Below are 17,931 nucleotides of genomic sequence, written 5' to 3'. Positions count from 1 at the left end.
AACATGAAAGAATGTAATTTTCTTGACTAAAAATAGTTCTGGTAATTACTCAAATCAATATTATTTAATTAGTTGAAGACGACTCCGAAATATCTCAAGTAGTGACAACACACACAAGGCACACATATTGAACTTTTTTTAGGAAATTTTGTAGCAAAGTAGGCGTCAGATTTTGCACAGGCCGCTCGAGTGTCCACCCAAAACCCCATACCGAAAAATCAATGAGAGTGATATCTGGGATCGGGGTGACCAGTGGGAAAAATGGCGTACTTTTAAATGCATGGTTTTTATGATTTCACTGATACACCAGATGGTTACATTTGTCGATGTTTTAGTGGAAAAAGTAATCACCAAGGCTTATTGTCGAAAAAAAAAACAAATCCCACTCTGGATTTCAGTTATCTATAAGTTGCTTGTTTTGCTTCTGTAAACCGAACTGAACCAAAAGCTACAATTATTTTTAATTAAGCAACATAAAGTTAATCAAAAATATTTGTGTTTCTCTGTTATTTGAGTCTTAATAGTAGAGCAAAAATCGTTTCACAAACGCAGAAAAAACAGATATGCTTCTTGTTTATATCCAAGATTTCAAGAAGTTTATTAAAGCATCCGAACGTATCATAATGTATATCAAGAAAGAAAAGCACCAATCCTAAGGTATTTTGAGACCACGAAAGAAACGTGCGGATTTATGGATCGTTCAATAATTCAAAAGAGGAAAAGCTGTAAGAGTAATAGGAGGCAGAAACGAAGAAAACTTGATAGGTATGTAAAAATGCCCACGTGAACGTCGCTATTCAATTACTTCGTATCCAAGCCTTTTAACGCCATTATTTTGCGAAGCACTATTTATTAGATTTTTTTATTACTTAGATTCTAGACGTTGAGAGTTTTTGCAAAACATTTTACAAGAGCAATTAGATGATTTTCTCCTTTACCTGTTACAAAGTATTTCCTTTGTTGTCACTACATGAAATATTTCGAAGTCATCTTCAATTAATTAAATAATATTGATATGAGTTATTAGCATGAACTATTTTTAGCGAAGAAAAGTACATTCCTTCATGTTTTCTTTTGCAATTTGCAACCCAAATCCACTGTTGCACTTGAATTTTTCGATTAAAACGTCGGCAGCAAATGTAAACATGTACGAGTAGTGCATCATTGAAGTTAGGATCCATTCTAAAGACCAAAAAGAAACCGAAATCCGTAATTAAAAAATTATAATTATTATCCATATCTCATAAAGCAAAAGCGCTAGTATGGAAAATTTAATATCAATGCGCTAGAGCTTTAAAAACTAATTCATTATATAAAGCACTTTCCAATAATATTTGGTTCTCAAGATATTAACCTGTCGTCAAATTTGACAAGTTTTATCTAATTTAACCGAAATTTTTACTCCTACGGTTTAGAAGATAGCCCCTAGCAATTGGGCCACGAGTAGCTGTATATATCGTATTTGCAACATAATATAGAAATATGTAAATCTCCAACATAAAACGTATATATTTTATTTTGTGAAAAAAAGTACTTGATTCCTTCTACGTTTACTTACGCGACATTATTTTCTTTGCTTTGTAGTACACTATCTGGAAAACAATAGTTGTCGTTTACTTCTTCGTTTTCCACTTTGATGTCCAGACGTGGTCTTTTCGCTTCAACTCTCTCTCCATTCCACGCTACTCTCTCGGACATAGTCATTGTGTGCTGGTGACTATCAGCGTGATGATCAAAACTGTAACAAATATTCTATTAACTTAAATAATGCAATTACATGTTCATTAAACAACCATTAAATCTAATGCCTTTGTTAAAGTTGTGCTACTATGTTCGACTTTTTCTCAGCCCTAAGACCCAGACTACTACACCTCAGAATTTTTTAGCTAAAATTTGTGACTATTTTAAAATTTATAATTAATTCCAGCTCTTCTAATGTAAAAAGTTAGGACATTTTTTAACATCGCTGAGGAACATCGCAGATAGAATTATCTAGTAATTTTAACTGGTTGATTTACTGTGCCGCCACTGACTAGTATCAAATATTAATATTGGACTTTAGTATTATCCCTAATGGTATGCCTGATTGTCGAGTGTTTAACATTTTAATAATAAGATACTAATTGACTTCTATTTGAACAACTTTAAAATGGTAGATCAGGCTAAGCCCGATGTATTATTGTACATAATAATATACATTTAGCCAACTATGAACAGTCGCTAAGGACATAATATATCACAATTTCCAAGCCATAGCCGGTAGAAAAAATAGTTCTCGGTCCGCAATTGAATCGCTTGTTCAGAGTAAGCTTCCAGAACATAATTAAATGTTCCTATTATTGCCGCAAGATCGATAAGTGAATTATAGCCTTGAACTGATGTTTGATTACGCATTTATACAAATGGAGGCCAATATATCTCGTATATGGATCTATACTTTCCTGTTGCTATGATAAGTTTCTTTTACCCTTGGTGATGTTTTGCCAACATGAGCCATATAAAGCTGTTACTATCCAGCAGCATAAATAAACTTTTGCGGATTAGGGTGATTAGGAACTAAAGAACGTTCTCAAGGTTTCATTTATAACAAAAATCAGAATGCACATCAGTCCGTGTGCTACGCGCCCCCACAAAACAACACCGATGTCTCTGCAATTCTGTAAACACTCCAAAGTAAAACTAATTAGGTTTTTCCTTTTATAAAAAAAACTCGAACCGAAATGCTTCCGATTTAAATTAAGTGAATATTCGTTCCGCATGTCGGTAGCGTAATCCAACATAAAGTGTTTATCATTGGTTCTTTGAAAACAATTTCAACCTTTGTTGTGATATTTAAAAATGGAACCAAGTGAGCTGGCAATCGCAACCATAACAAATTAATTTTTGTGAATTGATTTTCTGTGATCTCTCTTTGTCTCCAGACAACGATTTTTTACATTTAAACCTTTTCAGGCAGGAATTCAAATCTTTAAAATAACAAAGTATAATCTTTTTTGAAGCAAATCACCGAGTTTTGTTTAGTAAGTTAAGGCTTTTCCTCATTAAATACATTTTCCTCAATGTCATAACACAAGTTTCCAAAAACCCAGCATAAAATTACATACAAGGTGTTCTTAAAATAAGTGGTCCGATTTTCGGAGCACACAGAGAAAGACAATTTATGAAGATAATTTTAATAATTATCCTCCTTCTTAAGACGCGAAAAAATGCCTGTTCAAATCTTAACAGGCAACATGATTTTAAATTATTTTTTCCTAAACAATTAAACAAAAACTTATGAAACTTGGTACACATTCAAACCCTCTACATCCTGAAAGGGATAATTGATAATAAAGTTGACTTGCATTTAATTATTACGTTTTTTAAATTTAATTCAGAAAACGTCACAGTTACAAAATATCATTGACAGAAATAAATAAATGTATTATTTAATAATTTCAGACATATAGAGTGGGTCCCAGAACTAAAGTCTAAATTCTTTTCTGTCTCGTCTTCTGTAAAAAAGCTAGGACTCGTCATTTTTTATTGGCAAATGCCATTTTTCATACCAAATTTAATTACACAGGATGGTCCCAAAATGAGTTACGACTAATATCTTCATTTTTTTAAATGGAAGCACCTGAATTTTGAATTCTCCATTGAATTCTATAGGTCTGACCTAAACCCAATAGGACTCGCGGCATTTGCGCGGTAAAGAAAGCTATTTTCGACAATAACAAGATGCACGAAGAGTTTATTGACCGCATTAAATGGCACACATTTTGAACATTTAGTTTGATTGTTGTTCTGTTTTTTCAAATAAATCGGCCACTTTCAGGACTACAGAATTTTGAAAGAAATCGTAAATTTCCGCTCATCCGTAACCAGTACGCTCCATAATATTTAAGAAAGTTGATTAATATTTTTAAAATGAAAGAATGCATATTTATGTCTTGATTATTTAACAAAACTAAAAAGGGGATGATAATCAAGTCGAATTGAGGAATACTAAAATGCACAAAAACGACTATTTTTAAACAAATTCCACAGAAGTCTACACTTTGAAATAATGTTCAAGTTTTATGCATGGAGAGATTTAGTTCTCATGGATAGTTATGTAATGGATAGTTGTTAGATAATTGTGTTAACTTTTATACAGCAGTTTTAATTTTGGAACACGTGGGGCACTAACGTACCAAAAGTAAAATAGAAAAATAAATTATAAAATGACTGAATGATTGACTTAATTAACATTAAAATAATAACAGTTTCAACATGGCCCCTGAAACTGGAAGTTTTCGAAGACACGCTGGTTTCTGAAAGCCCATTTAAAGTTTCTGAAAGTGAATAGATAGTTCTCTAAGTACCATGTCTGATCTGTTATATCTGAAGGAGTTAAGTTAAATTTATCGGCAAGTGTGACGTGAAAGTTGTTTGTTGGCATTCCACACAAGCAGCACAAAAATAACCGGCTATTATACGTCTGCTTAATTTTCTCCTAATTCTCAATTTGCATTTTATTACCAGACTTAATGTCCATCATACCTTTTACGCTGAATAACCAACCCAAAATAATCCATATTTTCATTTGCATATGTTTCTAGTAAAGTTATTTAATTTTCTGGAATTTTCTTGATTACATTACAAAAGTTGATGAAAAGTAAACAGTCACCAATAAGAATAATAATAATGATAAATATGTGTTAATAACTAAATATGCATGTTTAAATCCAAATACACAATTCTGGGTATTTGATGGTCTTATGCCCACATAAAGCTTAACGAACATTTTATAAATGATCTTACATGATCCATATTGGTTCCAGACAAATTTAGTGGTTAATTTGATCACTCTTGTGTCTATTAAGTTGGAAACAATGTTCATTATTCCCACCGCCAGATACAATAATGATGTTTAAGTAACAGGTACTTAGTTCAAAATAACGTGTTATACACATCGCACTTATGTCTGTTATGTAAAACGACGAGTAAAGTGCAAAATGTCGTGTATTAGAACCAGAAATCAATGGATCATCAATTTAATACCAGACCACAGTGCTCGAAATACCACCAAACAGAAGATCTCAGTTACAAACATCTAAAAAAATTAAAGCAGTGGAAATGCAGGATCCTCGTGCTAATTTCGATGGAGAGGATGTGTAACTTTTCAGCAAGCGGTTTAAAAAAGTGCAAAAACAAAAGTGAACTAAGCTTGTGGAACAAAAAATTGACCCGAAACATCTATACATCGGCAATGTAAAACTATGATCACCATTTATTTTTAATATGATTTTTTGGACAACTTTTGATGTCTAGTTTTGAGGGGTGAATTTTTGCACTCTTGTTCATAGGAAAAAAATAATTTATTTTGATCTTTAAACTACACCGCTAAAAGCCCAAGTTCTATCCTGTATATACAGGGAGCAAAGCGGTGGGAAATTTAAAACAAAAAAGAGAATGCCACTTTGTAGTCTTTGTTTTATTCTGAGTTTTATGAAGAATTAATTCAACTTGAAAGTCCCTGCAATATTTTGTCCATTCTAGGATTGTCCTGGTTCTCGTTATGTTTGAGATGGATTAGTTCATGTTTCCGTGCCCCATAAAAAACTATAAATCTTTCTTGCCAATTTTAATACATAGTTCTTGTACGTGTACCTGTCTGTTAACGTGCAGAAGTTTTGTGTTCTAACAACACAGTAAAATATAGTAACACTTCAAACAAACTTGTTGCTTACTTTGAGAAAATAACAGTTGGACCAATTTTCCAACACCTCTCTGTTTAGAGTTCATTTTGCCTGTGATGCTTATGTATCAACATGTTTATGTATAATGTATATACATATTTTGCAAGTGACTCACATTGGAAAAGAAAGGAAAAATGTACTTCCAGATTGTTTCTGGAATTAATATCTATTCGCCAGGCCACGCGGAGGAAAGCGTGAACGGTGTCGGTTAGAAACGTATCTGAATCGACAAACAGTGTTTGTAAACGAAAAGGGGACTAGACTAGAGAACAGATTCTCAACGTACTGCAACTCATAGATAAATGCCGATAATTTAATATTCCATCTGTTTTTGTCAACTCCAAAAGACTTCTGACTGCTTCAACTGGAAAATAATATGTCAGGTTCTTGGCGAGTGTGATGGATCACACATTAGTACCATAAGAATCGATTACGAGGCAAACAGAACATGGCAAAACCAACAACAGAGAACCGACACTCTTCGCAATTTAAGACTTGTTGAAGACAGCATTCTTAAGACTTGAAGAGAGCATTCGCCTGGGATGCATTGTCTCTCCAGATCTCGTTAACATCTATGAAGAATACATCACGAGAAAGGTGTTGGATGGAATTCAGGAATATTAACTGCGGGCAAATATAATACAAACCTGACGTATGCAGACAATACGACGATACTAGTAGCATAAGAAGAGGAAATGTCGGACCTTCCAAACTGAGTTGGCAGATATCAATGGCTTTAAGATAAACGCAGAGAAATGCAAATTAATGATTTTGGATCGGTGTAACGATCTGCGGCTGATTGCTGATCCATTTAGATAGTACCTGGCTGGACTCATATATTCTAACACAGATCTAAGCGAGTGACATCCGAACAATAATACGAATGGCGAAAAGTTCAATCAGTAGATTATCTACATCTTTTGTTGTGGCGCTGAATCCTGGACAATTAAGCCAGCACAGAAAATTGATGCAATTTGTGCTGGACACGAGAGTTGTAAATTCCATGGACGCGACAGTACAGACACACAGAGAGTGGATACTTGAACTTCCAGACTAGACTCGTTTCCATTTATCTTGCAGGCATCCTGGGATTTTCTGTACACGATAATAACGTGAACTTCAGAAGGAAACGTAGAAGGACGAATGCCCAGCGGACGCTTACAAACCCGCCGGACTGATCAGACTTTATTTTACTCTGCTCAAAGTAAGCAATGGACGAATGGAGAGCACCATCAGCATAAGTTGTTAATAATCATGATTACCAGTAATGAGAGAATAACCAGACAGGAATACCCAATTGTGCAAATGAATCCCAGCTGATCAGAACTAATAGGTTCCAATGTTCCAAACCGACCTTGCTTGTCCATAACATGGACCTGTACTGGTTCATGTATTTATGACTATGACTATGAGTAAATAAACTGGCTTCAAACGAATTTCTACCACACTGAAGGTTCTTAAATTTTTTGCTGATACGATAAATATAATTAGAATTTAAAGCTACATTTTGAAATTAAAGTGAATAATGTTCAACACAAAACACCAAGCTTTATTATACATAGATATTTATGTCATGAATGTTTTCAGTTTCCCTACACATAATACCACATTCAGCGACAGCAATAAATAAAATAATAAAATTATATTTTTAGAAGGCGGTATATTAAACTTCGATTTATTTTTAAAGGAAATGATCCGTAACGTTCGTCGTTGTTCGTATATGTGAATGGAAATTTAATGTTAATTAACTTTTAGTAAAAATCTCAACATTATAATGGGCGCTGATAAAATATATGTCATATAACAGAACAAGGAAACATTAATTTAATATTGTTGTATTTTCAAAAGAAGATTTAAGTTTTGATAATTTTGTGCTAAGTTTTGGCTAAATGTGCGGTTTCCTCTTAGAAGCAACCGATGTTCAAGTACATTTATTAAAAAACGCAATATAATCTTGATGGCATGCATACGTTTACTCATCGATGCAAAATCATTTATCAAACTCACTTTTAATCTGATATTCCCTGACAATAAACGAAATATTGCGATTGGCATGCCAATATAAACGGTGTTAGTTTGTTTTACTGCGCGCTGTATAACTTTGATCAAGATCGAGGTACTTCTATATATTTTATGACCAATATACAGCCACAAATCAGTTAATATAAGAAATAGGAAAATCAATAATCATGTAGGAGTTTGTTTTTCTATGTTGAGGATTTCTTGTGTAGTATTTCTATAGGTCTCTGCTGGTTGTCATAGAAATACGAAAGACGATTCAAAGCAGAACGATTTGGAGAAACATAAAGAAACCAATATTCAGCAGTCGTATAATGATCAATTAAACTGGCAGGAACGCCACTCAATATCCATTATGTTCACAATTTGCTCAGTTAATTCAGCAGACCGTGATTTATAATGGGTTCATAAAAAAGGGAACACTTATTAGAGAAAAAGTAATTCAGAAGAAATTTAGAAACATTAAAACAATACAAAACCGGATAAATTGAAAGAGCCGAATTGAAGCTCAATTGAGAAATGTAGGCATGTACATATACTCGATCCATCCGATATTCACCAGACTTATATTCACATATATTTCTACAAATTATTTTACAAGCTGTACTTGTACACACAATTATTTTTAAGCAAAAACTAAATAACATTGGTTGGCATGCGATTTTTTGTTTTTCAAAGAATCACATTTAACTATACGAAAAAAGATTGAGCTTTTCTAAAATAGCGTTTACAATGTTGTATTGAAATAGGGCTTAAGTAATCTGCAATCATAAAATGAGATAATTTTGATAAAACGGTCTATTCCTTCCAGTTGACACCAATATTTTTTAAACAACGTCGAGCAATTTAGATACGTGCCGAGCCCTTTATTTTAAATTTATTTACCTTGCTATCTGGAACTGAAATATTTCTGATCTAGAAACTAAATTATTTACTTTCACAACTAAAATTATGATTTATAAGAATGTTCCGGTCTTACCTGAATTTATAAGACTGGATTAAGGATTAGGCAAGGTTTCACAAAATTTACAAAAACAACTAATTAGAAAATATAATGCCCTTGGTTGTGTACGAAAATGTTGATTCAATTACATATTCACACTCATTAATGATACACAAACACCCAAAGGTAAATAAAAAAACTATTCATTAGTATCATTGACTGGATAAAGTCAGTGACCTCGACTTAAGAGGTGATAAACGATGACTGACAAACAGTAGCGAAGTAAATATAATATTTTTGAGATAATATATTTTTCTTGTAATTACAATAACATAAAATGTAATCCTCGAGACACTATTGTCAAACGAGTTATTTCAATATATGCATTCTAAAGTCAATATTGTGTGAAATCAGCCGAACATAGCTTAATGGGAATTAGAAATGTATAATTTCGTATTGAAGTACAAAAGAGAAATGCAGATTAAAGATAACAACATTTAAATTAGGACAGTCTGTATTATTGCCGAGAAAAATGTTGATAAATAGACTCGTGTTTAAATCGTAAAAGTACAATATAAAGTGGATATGTGTAACGCTTCAAATGACGACGAGTTTTAATTTGATTTTTATCTTTTTGATTTTTATCTTATTGATTAGTGAAATTATTATCAATTGGAAAATCTTGAACAAATTTCTTTAGCTTTATTTTTCGTTTTTTTTTTGTTTACTTATGTACATATATGCTGAATAACTCTAATTTCGACAGTAAAATAAGGTTTAAAAAGAACAATTTCAAATCGCAACTAAAATTACTAATATTTGGTAAATTATTTTAAAAAATTCTACCAAAAATTTAACAAGTATACTGTCTTACTTAGAAATAACAAGTTTCGTATCGCCAAAAATAAAGGCCTATTAGCTCCATCTAAGTTTAGATCAACCCTTACTACGAATAATATTGCATTAAGTTCAAATTTCAAATTTATTTCAAATACCTAAATATAATGTGAACTCAAATTTCATTCTTAAATTTGAGATTCGATAAATTCTCTAGATCGATAACTAAAAAACTTCTAATAGATATTAAATTATTAATAATAAAGTATTAAAGTGGGTCCCTTCGTCGTCGTTCAATGTGTGTGTGTAATTCGAAAACCATATTTTGTTAAAATTATACTGCGCAAACACTAGGGCCTAACTGTATTTAGTCATTCGAATTTTTCATGTCTGACAGATAACATTGAAAAATAGACACAGGTAACTCAACTAAATCATTTGACTAAAATAAAGAAGAAGAGCAAATAAATCAACAAGAAACCTACAAAAAATATTTTTATAAAAAATCAGTTCTGAAAATCTCGAAGAAATAATTACGAGTCGGTTAGTTAGCATAACAATTTTAAATGTATTTTAGGTTTCGGTATTTTGATTAATTAATGGTCAAGTTAACACAATGCAGGAAAACAATCTGTATTTTTATGGCAATCTTCTAAATAGTTCAGGTTTGCAATTCTGATTCAATTAAATGCAGGAGTAATGAAGTAGGAAAAATGTTGGATATTTTCTCAAATTTTCAAAACAAATCGGATGTTGAGATTTGCGAAAATATATTTAAAGAAATCAACTAGTTCTGATAATGTTTTTATTTACCAGATCAACCACACACATTTAAAAAATACAACCGTTATTGATCAACGACGATTTTGGTACGGTTATATTTAATTTAACAAATTATACTTTGAACAAGAAAATTAAATTATAGTATGTTATCAAAAATAAATAAATTGGAAAATAAATTTGAGCCGAATTTTGAAATGTGACGATACAATCGACGATCAAATAGTGTCTCAATCTACAAAGTGCGTCACCTAAAATGAATTTCTCGGTTTATACAAAAATAAAAATAAAAAGGCGTGTACAAATCAACTGTGGTAATGGAGAAGTGTTTCCATTACTTACTTTTGGTGAGGTATTGATACATCAAAATAATCATTTTTTGGAAGACTTTACGAGGCTACAAAAATTTCCAATTGTTTGCGTTGTGTTTTAATTGCAGTTTAGTTGGACTTTTACATTCATGTAGGTGTTTATAAGTGCAAAACAATTTACATAAAATAAAATTTATATCGTGTACTTTTAATAGCAGTTAAAGTAACGGAATAAAGTAATTTTGAGCAATGAAACACTCGGCGGAAAAACTAATCAATTGAGATAGTTACTGAACGTTGCAAATTACTATGAATCCAGAGTAGCAGGGCCGTTTTAAGAATTGCATGTTTAATGCGCCTTTTATATTATTAAAGCTATTTGCACTGAGAATCTTTATATATTTAAATTAAATTAAACATCCTAATGTCACAATACTCAAATAAATGGAACAAACGGGGAATACGTAAAAGGTGTATTATATTTGACTGCTCTGTAAAACATATTCGTAAACTGTTATCAAGGAAATATTTATTGCAAATAAAGTGATGTCAAGACCTTAAACGAATAGTAAAAATTAATCAAACACTCATTCTCAAGCACATAGTAACAAGTTCGAAATTGTAAAAGTAGTGGCGTATTTGTATTTATTTGCAAATAGCATTTTCTGTTAGATTATCACCATTCACATTAAGTATGGACGACTAATGTTGAATTTAACACTCAGAATCTCCCAACAAACAACATCTCTTAATTTTTCGCGAATAAATTGAGAAAATTATTTCGCTTTTCAGGATTTATTGAGAGAATCTGGGAATTGAAAGAATAAAGCCACCACATGAATATTCAAAATTTAATTTCGTTTCAAGCTGACACTCTTTCAAATAAAATCTTACCCTAACCCGCTATCGTTGGAATTTTCACAGGGATCAATGCTGCGTCTGTAGGCTGTTCTCAGTTTTCCAGACAAATCTCTACCAGTCAGTTTTTTGCCGCTTGGTTGTCGTCCTGGTCGCCTTTGAGATCGAGGAGAGTCCACCATAGATTGAGTGCAAAGAGTCATTTTAGATGATCCTGAATCAACGAAATAATTCTCATTGAGCAAATGTTTTACAATATACAGAACAATTCAAACATCAACGTTCATAAAAATCGTTATTGCCAAAATATAATTTAGAGATCAGAAAGATAAGGATCAGGACTGTTTTGTGCAAGCGAATGCTATGTTTTATGCAAAGGAGTCTTGTAGATTTTCAGTTTCGGACTTTTACTTAAATGCTGATTTTTACGAGCCCACAATACCAAACTAAACCCTGCAGCTAAGTCTTTGAAATATCACGCTTCTAATGAAAGATACGGTATTCGCCCTACATTGAGTAGTGGCTATGGGAATAGTCGAATTAGACAATTCGAATTAAACGTCCAATTATGGAGTAAACCGAACTAATTCAACTAACTTTGAAAAGTATCTGATTTGGAATTGATTAAATATGACCATAGTGATTTCCATATTTGTGAAATACATTTACAAAAGTAGATAAATTATATGCATTTTTTTAAACCTAATTCGAATTTAAAACTGGATCGAATTTTACTAATATAAAGAAGATGTAATACAATTGCATTTTATTGTGCAAAAAATTATACTCGGCGTTGTAAATGGCAAAATTATTGGTTAAATATTGTGTATTGCGTGTTCGTCGTACTTAACTAATTTCGAATACTTTGTCCCTTACTATTATAGGGGTGCCTGTTAACAATTTACATATTTAATTAAATTGTTTTGTATTTTTGGCCCTAATCGTAAAATAACATCTACTTTCCATAAAGGATTGTTTAAGTAATCAGTCACTAAGGAGGGAAGGAAGCTTGTTTGTTGTGTTTTGCTGCTTAGTTCATTTTACCTTTGTTTCCACATTTTGTTTTTTGGTTAAAACAATTTTCCTTTTTTGACTGACGAGAATTCCAGCAGTATTTCGCATGTAAATGGAAGAATCTACAATAATATTTTTCTTCCATTTAAGACACTCGTAATTTCGTGTTTTTTGAATTTCCTATAACGAACATTTACTCAGTGTTGGACTGGTCGCCTGACTATTTATTTCGACCAGTCCAGGATTTTTTATTTTAATTTATAGTTTTTAAGTTTTAATTTGTAATTTATAATTTGAATTTTAATTGTTTGTCCGGTTCATGTTAGGTTGTTTCCCGGTGTGTTTTGACCGCCTCACCACTTTTAGCCTTTGTTCTACACTCTTAAGGATTGCTTGTTTTGACGAGTAAGTTTCTACCTTTTATTTTATTTTATTCATCTTCTTGACTCCCCAAGGGTGCTAATCGCTACTCTTTGTGTTTTCCAGCAGTTCTGATGATGACGTAATTGTCGAAAGCGCTTGGCCATATTTAATATTCAAGGGTTGAATGAAACCATACCCTTGTTTAATTATATATACACACTTTATTACAAATATGCATCTCCTTTGAGTGAATCAGTCATTATACCCGATTCAATCAGCTAATATTTTAAACGTTGATGTGATCGTCCGTATGCGATATCGACAAAACTTTTTTACATTCAATTTGCTTAAATTGTTTCAATTAATCAGGGAATTCTAGTGATATCACGATTATAAACACACAAAGTACGTGCGCTTATATTATTTTAAGTAATTATTGAAATTAAATTTCGGGTCACAAGAGTGTTTCCTTGCATTGTACTTCCAGGAGCTATAAAAACAATACAAATTCAAATTTAAACTATCAAAAAAACCCAATTATTCGAAAACTGAAATTGTTGCGTCAATTGAAGTGTAACCATTTTTGTTTGCATGTGTTGCAAAAAAATGTTATCAATTCATGGCGGTTTGTTTACTTCAATTCAGTTTAATGAAAATATGGTATGTATTTGAGAATGTACCGGTATGGGTATGCATGAAAAATTCTATAGGTACTAGACCTATATCTAGCAGGAAATCTATTGGATACTAAAGGTTATCGATTAAAATTAATAAATAATATATAAAGTAATATGCAAAAAGTGGCAAAAAATGGGCTACGGAATAAATTATTATGTTATTCGGAGTTATAATAGTACGAAATCAAAATAATTGTTGAAAGCTTTTAGTTGATAGGTGTTCCTCAAATAAGTATTACTAGGTGTTCTATTTACTTCTGAACTGCTCTTGAAAAAAAATATTAAATAGTTCAAGTTCATGTTATTTTATCTATGAGCTTCGAATCACCGATTAGATTAGAATAGATTAGATGCTTTGGCATTTGGTATTTTCAAATTATTATTTTATTTTGTATTGTATTATCCTGTGAAACTGCTTAAAAATTAGCACTAAAATTAACTTCAGTTTATTATTTTAATATTTATTTACATTAGATGTTAGATTACAACTACAAAATCACAATTTCGGTTTCTTGATCAGATTAATGATAGAGTCACCCAAAGAAAATAATGTATTTCTTCTCTATATTATAGATATTTCTTCTCATAGATTACTGGAGCAATTAAAAGAAATTTCTAAAAATACAATTTCTGCTTATTCCTGCTCGTTCCTTTCTTATATGATAATCTATATCCTATAAGCTGTTTAGTAAAAAGCTTTCTGAATTTACTGCTCAAAGAAGGAAATTTGTTCCGTGTCCAGAAATAAGTGTTGGAAATATGTACTTATCACTTGTGAGTGCTTAACTGAATTTATGACCCAAAATAGAACATTTTTCTCATAAACACGATCCGCAAGTGCGCAAAAGTTACTTATAATTCCAATGAGTTATTAATATATTCGAACCGTTTGTCGTGCAATCGCCAGAATACCTCCATATTTTCTCATATTAAATTAGTTTTAACAATCTCCATAAACTTGCCAAGGAATCATTAGGAGCGGAAAACTCAGTTTTTCAATAAATTCATACAAGGTGTTAAAAAACAGAGTTAATGCAAACATGCAGTATGTGTTCCTTACAAAATAACCCTAAAATTCCTAAATAAACATTCCTAAATGTGATTTAACCGACCGTGAAAGCCTTCATAGTCTGATAACCCTAAAAGCGACTCGAAACTTCAACACCTTATATATTATGTAGATATATTTTCTAAGACATCGTGGCAAGATCAAAGTGTATTTTTTTAAATAGTATATATAGTAGTAAATAGTAGTAAATAGCATAAAATAATGCTTGAATCGCTGCACAAGCACCGTAAATTATTTTTTGTTACCTGCGACGTTGGCAGATTATTGCCATTTTAGTAAAATTTTGCTAAAAAACATAGTATCTAAAAATTCATTGTAGAAGCAAAAAAACGCAGTTAAAGATACAAAAAATACGTCTTTCCATACACCACAGATCCGTTAAGAATTCTACTAAACCAAAATATCAATACAATGTAAAATATTTTACAGGGTTAGCAATGTGGACTTAAATCTAAAACTTTTTAACGCAATATAACTTTTGTTTTTTAAATGGATTACAACAATATAATATAATTTCGAGTAGGTGTGGTTTCAAATACATCAACAACTATAGCATAACACTTTGGAACCCATACAAATTCCGTCTAATGAGACTGATAATTAACATTAGTAGATTGGAATGTCAACTAAACCAATGTGTGAGTATCATGCACATTGAGTATGGTAAAATAATGTCATACAATGAAACAAACAACGTTTAGAAAACGAAACACTTGATGACCCTTAAAGTCTTACAGCATTATAAATCGTTATCTTCAAAGTTCAGTCTAAACCGACCGAGATTGTTAGCTAATAATCTTCATTTCGTAGACATAGATGTTGTTAATCAATGTAGGACGTAAAATTTCGCGTTCAAAAATACTTCCAACCTATCATCTCGCAAGGTCAGTTTCGTCTTGTTACGGTCAATGATATAGCTGGTACTTCTAATAAGTTGAGAATTAAATCAACTGCTGCATTTAATTTATTGAACATGGCCATCACCAATCACGTAGTTCCGGAGGTTAATAAACTGTAATTGATAAATTGAGAAATATATAAACAGTGGCAAAACCACTCACTGTCGGTGAAGTTGCAAGTAATATACATCACGACACATGCATGTAGTGGGCATATATAGTGTAGAAAATTGGCTGCGATCTAAAGCACATAATATATATTTAAGATTTAATCATTTGTACTAGGTAGACAAAAATATTGTTGTGTTATTACGAAGCAATTAAAATTACATTTTCAATGCTTTTATTATCGTAATCTCAAAAACGGAAATTTATTTTTTTATTGCCACTTTTATCGGACTAATTCAACGAATAGCAGACTTTTTTCTGAGTCCTGAAGTTTATGTTATTGCGAAATTTAAGTTATTGTTGCGAAAATATCGCTTGTTTACTGAACCTGGTCTAGTATAATCTGGTTAATTCAACTTTGGACTGTCGTATCTTTTTTTATACGTTTTTGTTTCATGTGACTTGTTGTTTTGTCTGACAAAATCTCTGAGTTACCCCTAACTTATTTCAGTTATAATTCCAAACCAAAAAAAATCCTTTCAACTTTACATCTAATGGCAATGGTACTTTCCATATTAAATGTAACTTTTATCACTATCTCAATATAGGTATAATAATATAATATAATATACTTAAAGAGTTAGTTAAAATTTTTCTGCTATATGTTAAATATATCCATTTATATTTCATCCTATTATTAAATTACATTTGTTTAAGGAATACATGGAAATAATTACAATCGTATTTCTCTTACTATCATCGATCACGCCTATATGAAAACGTAGGTAATTGTTTATTTTTTTACTTGCTTCAATATAATATTGAAACTATTGGACTATATTTAATCCAGTCGGATTAGATTTTTCTCGGGCACTAAATAGATGAAGGTAAAAGATTATTGGATGTTGTTTGGAAGGATGTCAGAATATTGGGACAATAGTTTTAGTGCGGTTTCCGGGTGTGGAACATTGTTTAAATAATTAAATAAAATGCAAAAAACCATTTTTGTGCATAATTTTGAACTCTTGATGCTTTTGAAGAAAAGTTTATTAATTTTTTCAAGTATTAAAAATACGCACAATATGAGACTAACCAAATTAATATCCGTTCATTTGTTCACTCACAAAACGAAAAGACCGCCGATCTTAGCGCGATTTTAAATTATCTATAATTAATTTAGCTTTGATTCAAAAAATCTCACTATAACTTTTTTTGAAGGTCATACTTTATAAGTGGTCTAAATTTTTGCTTAAAATATTCATAACTTTTTGTCCAATGTTCATTCCTATTTGTTATTAAAAAAAGGATTTTCAGATGCTAAATAAGTTGTTCTTGAGACGTCGGAAAGACTGCTCTAAGGCGGTATTTTACTCGTGAAGAGTTATACTGCAAAGTACAATAAAGAAAAATTTAAATTACTGAATGGTAAATTGTTTAAACATTAAGTTAAAAATCAGAAATTTGTGTGAGCCGCGCTTGCAGATGTTCCGCGGGTGAAATTGCTTATCAACGACCTTTATGAAAACACCGTCAATGACGAACGTGCAAAATTCCTGATTTTCAGCTTAATGTTTAAACAATTTACCCTTAATTAATCAACGTTTCCTTTATTGTACGACGTAGTATAACTCTTTACGAGTAAAATAGACCCTCAAGAAGTCGCTCCCACGTCTCAAAAAAACTTATTTAGAATCTGGAAAGAGCCTCTTTTTAATAACAAATAGGAATGAACAAAAAGTTATGAATATTTCAAACTAAAATTTATACCACTTATAAAGTGTGCAAAGACCTTCTAAAAAGTTGTAGTACGATTTTTTTGGAGCAAAACTAGATTAATTATACAGAATGAAAATAAAAACGCTCAAATCGGCGGTTTTTTTCGATTTTTGAGTAAACCAATGAACAGATTTCAATTTAGTTAATCATATAGGCATTTTTACTACTTGAAAAGTATTGAACTTTTTTTAAATAGCATCAACGGTTCAAAAGTTATGCACAAAAAACGGTTTTTCGCACTTTCTGTAATTATTTAAACAATGTTCCACAGCCGGAAATCGCGCTCAAACTATTATCCCAATATTCTGACATCCTTCCGAACAACTTCCAATAATCCTTTACCTTCATCTATATATATACTAGCTGACCCGGCAAACGTTGTATTGTCATATAAATTATTCCTAGGGTTTTTTTTTCATCTCGAGTGGGCGGTTTGCCTACTTGAGATTTTTTTATTATTTTATTTTAAATTTATTGAATTACTAATATAGCTATTAAAAGATAGGGGTTTATGGCAGCACCCATATCACTTAGGGGTATAAAAAATAGATAAC

General features: G+C 31.4%; 1 protein-coding gene across 9 annotated transcripts in view; it reads right to left on the bottom strand.

Moving 5' to 3' along the window:
- The window catches only part of LOC109540278 (serine-rich adhesin for platelets), a 100,407-nt gene that overhangs the window by 24,751 nt on the left and 57,725 nt on the right, over positions 1-17,931 (bottom strand). For 7 of the 9 annotated variants that reach the window (XM_019908586.2, XM_019908588.2, XM_019908592.2 and 4 more), the window contains 2 exons: positions 11,508-11,685; positions 1,559-1,738 (listed from right to left, as the gene is read on the bottom strand). In XM_019908586.2, the coding sequence (XP_019764145.1) occupies positions 1,559-1,738; positions 11,508-11,685 (358 nt within the window). The remainder of the gene's footprint in view (positions 1-1,558; positions 1,739-11,507; positions 11,686-17,931) is intronic. The other 2 variants (XM_019908587.2, XM_019908593.2) reach the window with 2 other exon arrangements.

This window comes from Dendroctonus ponderosae, unplaced genomic scaffold (assembly GCF_020466585.1).
Source record: "Dendroctonus ponderosae isolate FM_Combo_2020 unplaced genomic scaffold, Dpon_F_20191213v2 Dpon_F_20191213_3, whole genome shotgun sequence".
NCBI lineage: Eukaryota > Metazoa > Arthropoda > Insecta > Coleoptera > Curculionidae > Dendroctonus > Dendroctonus ponderosae.
The sequence above is the reverse complement of the archived record's forward strand: the minus strand, read 5'-3'. Positions and strand labels throughout refer to the sequence as shown.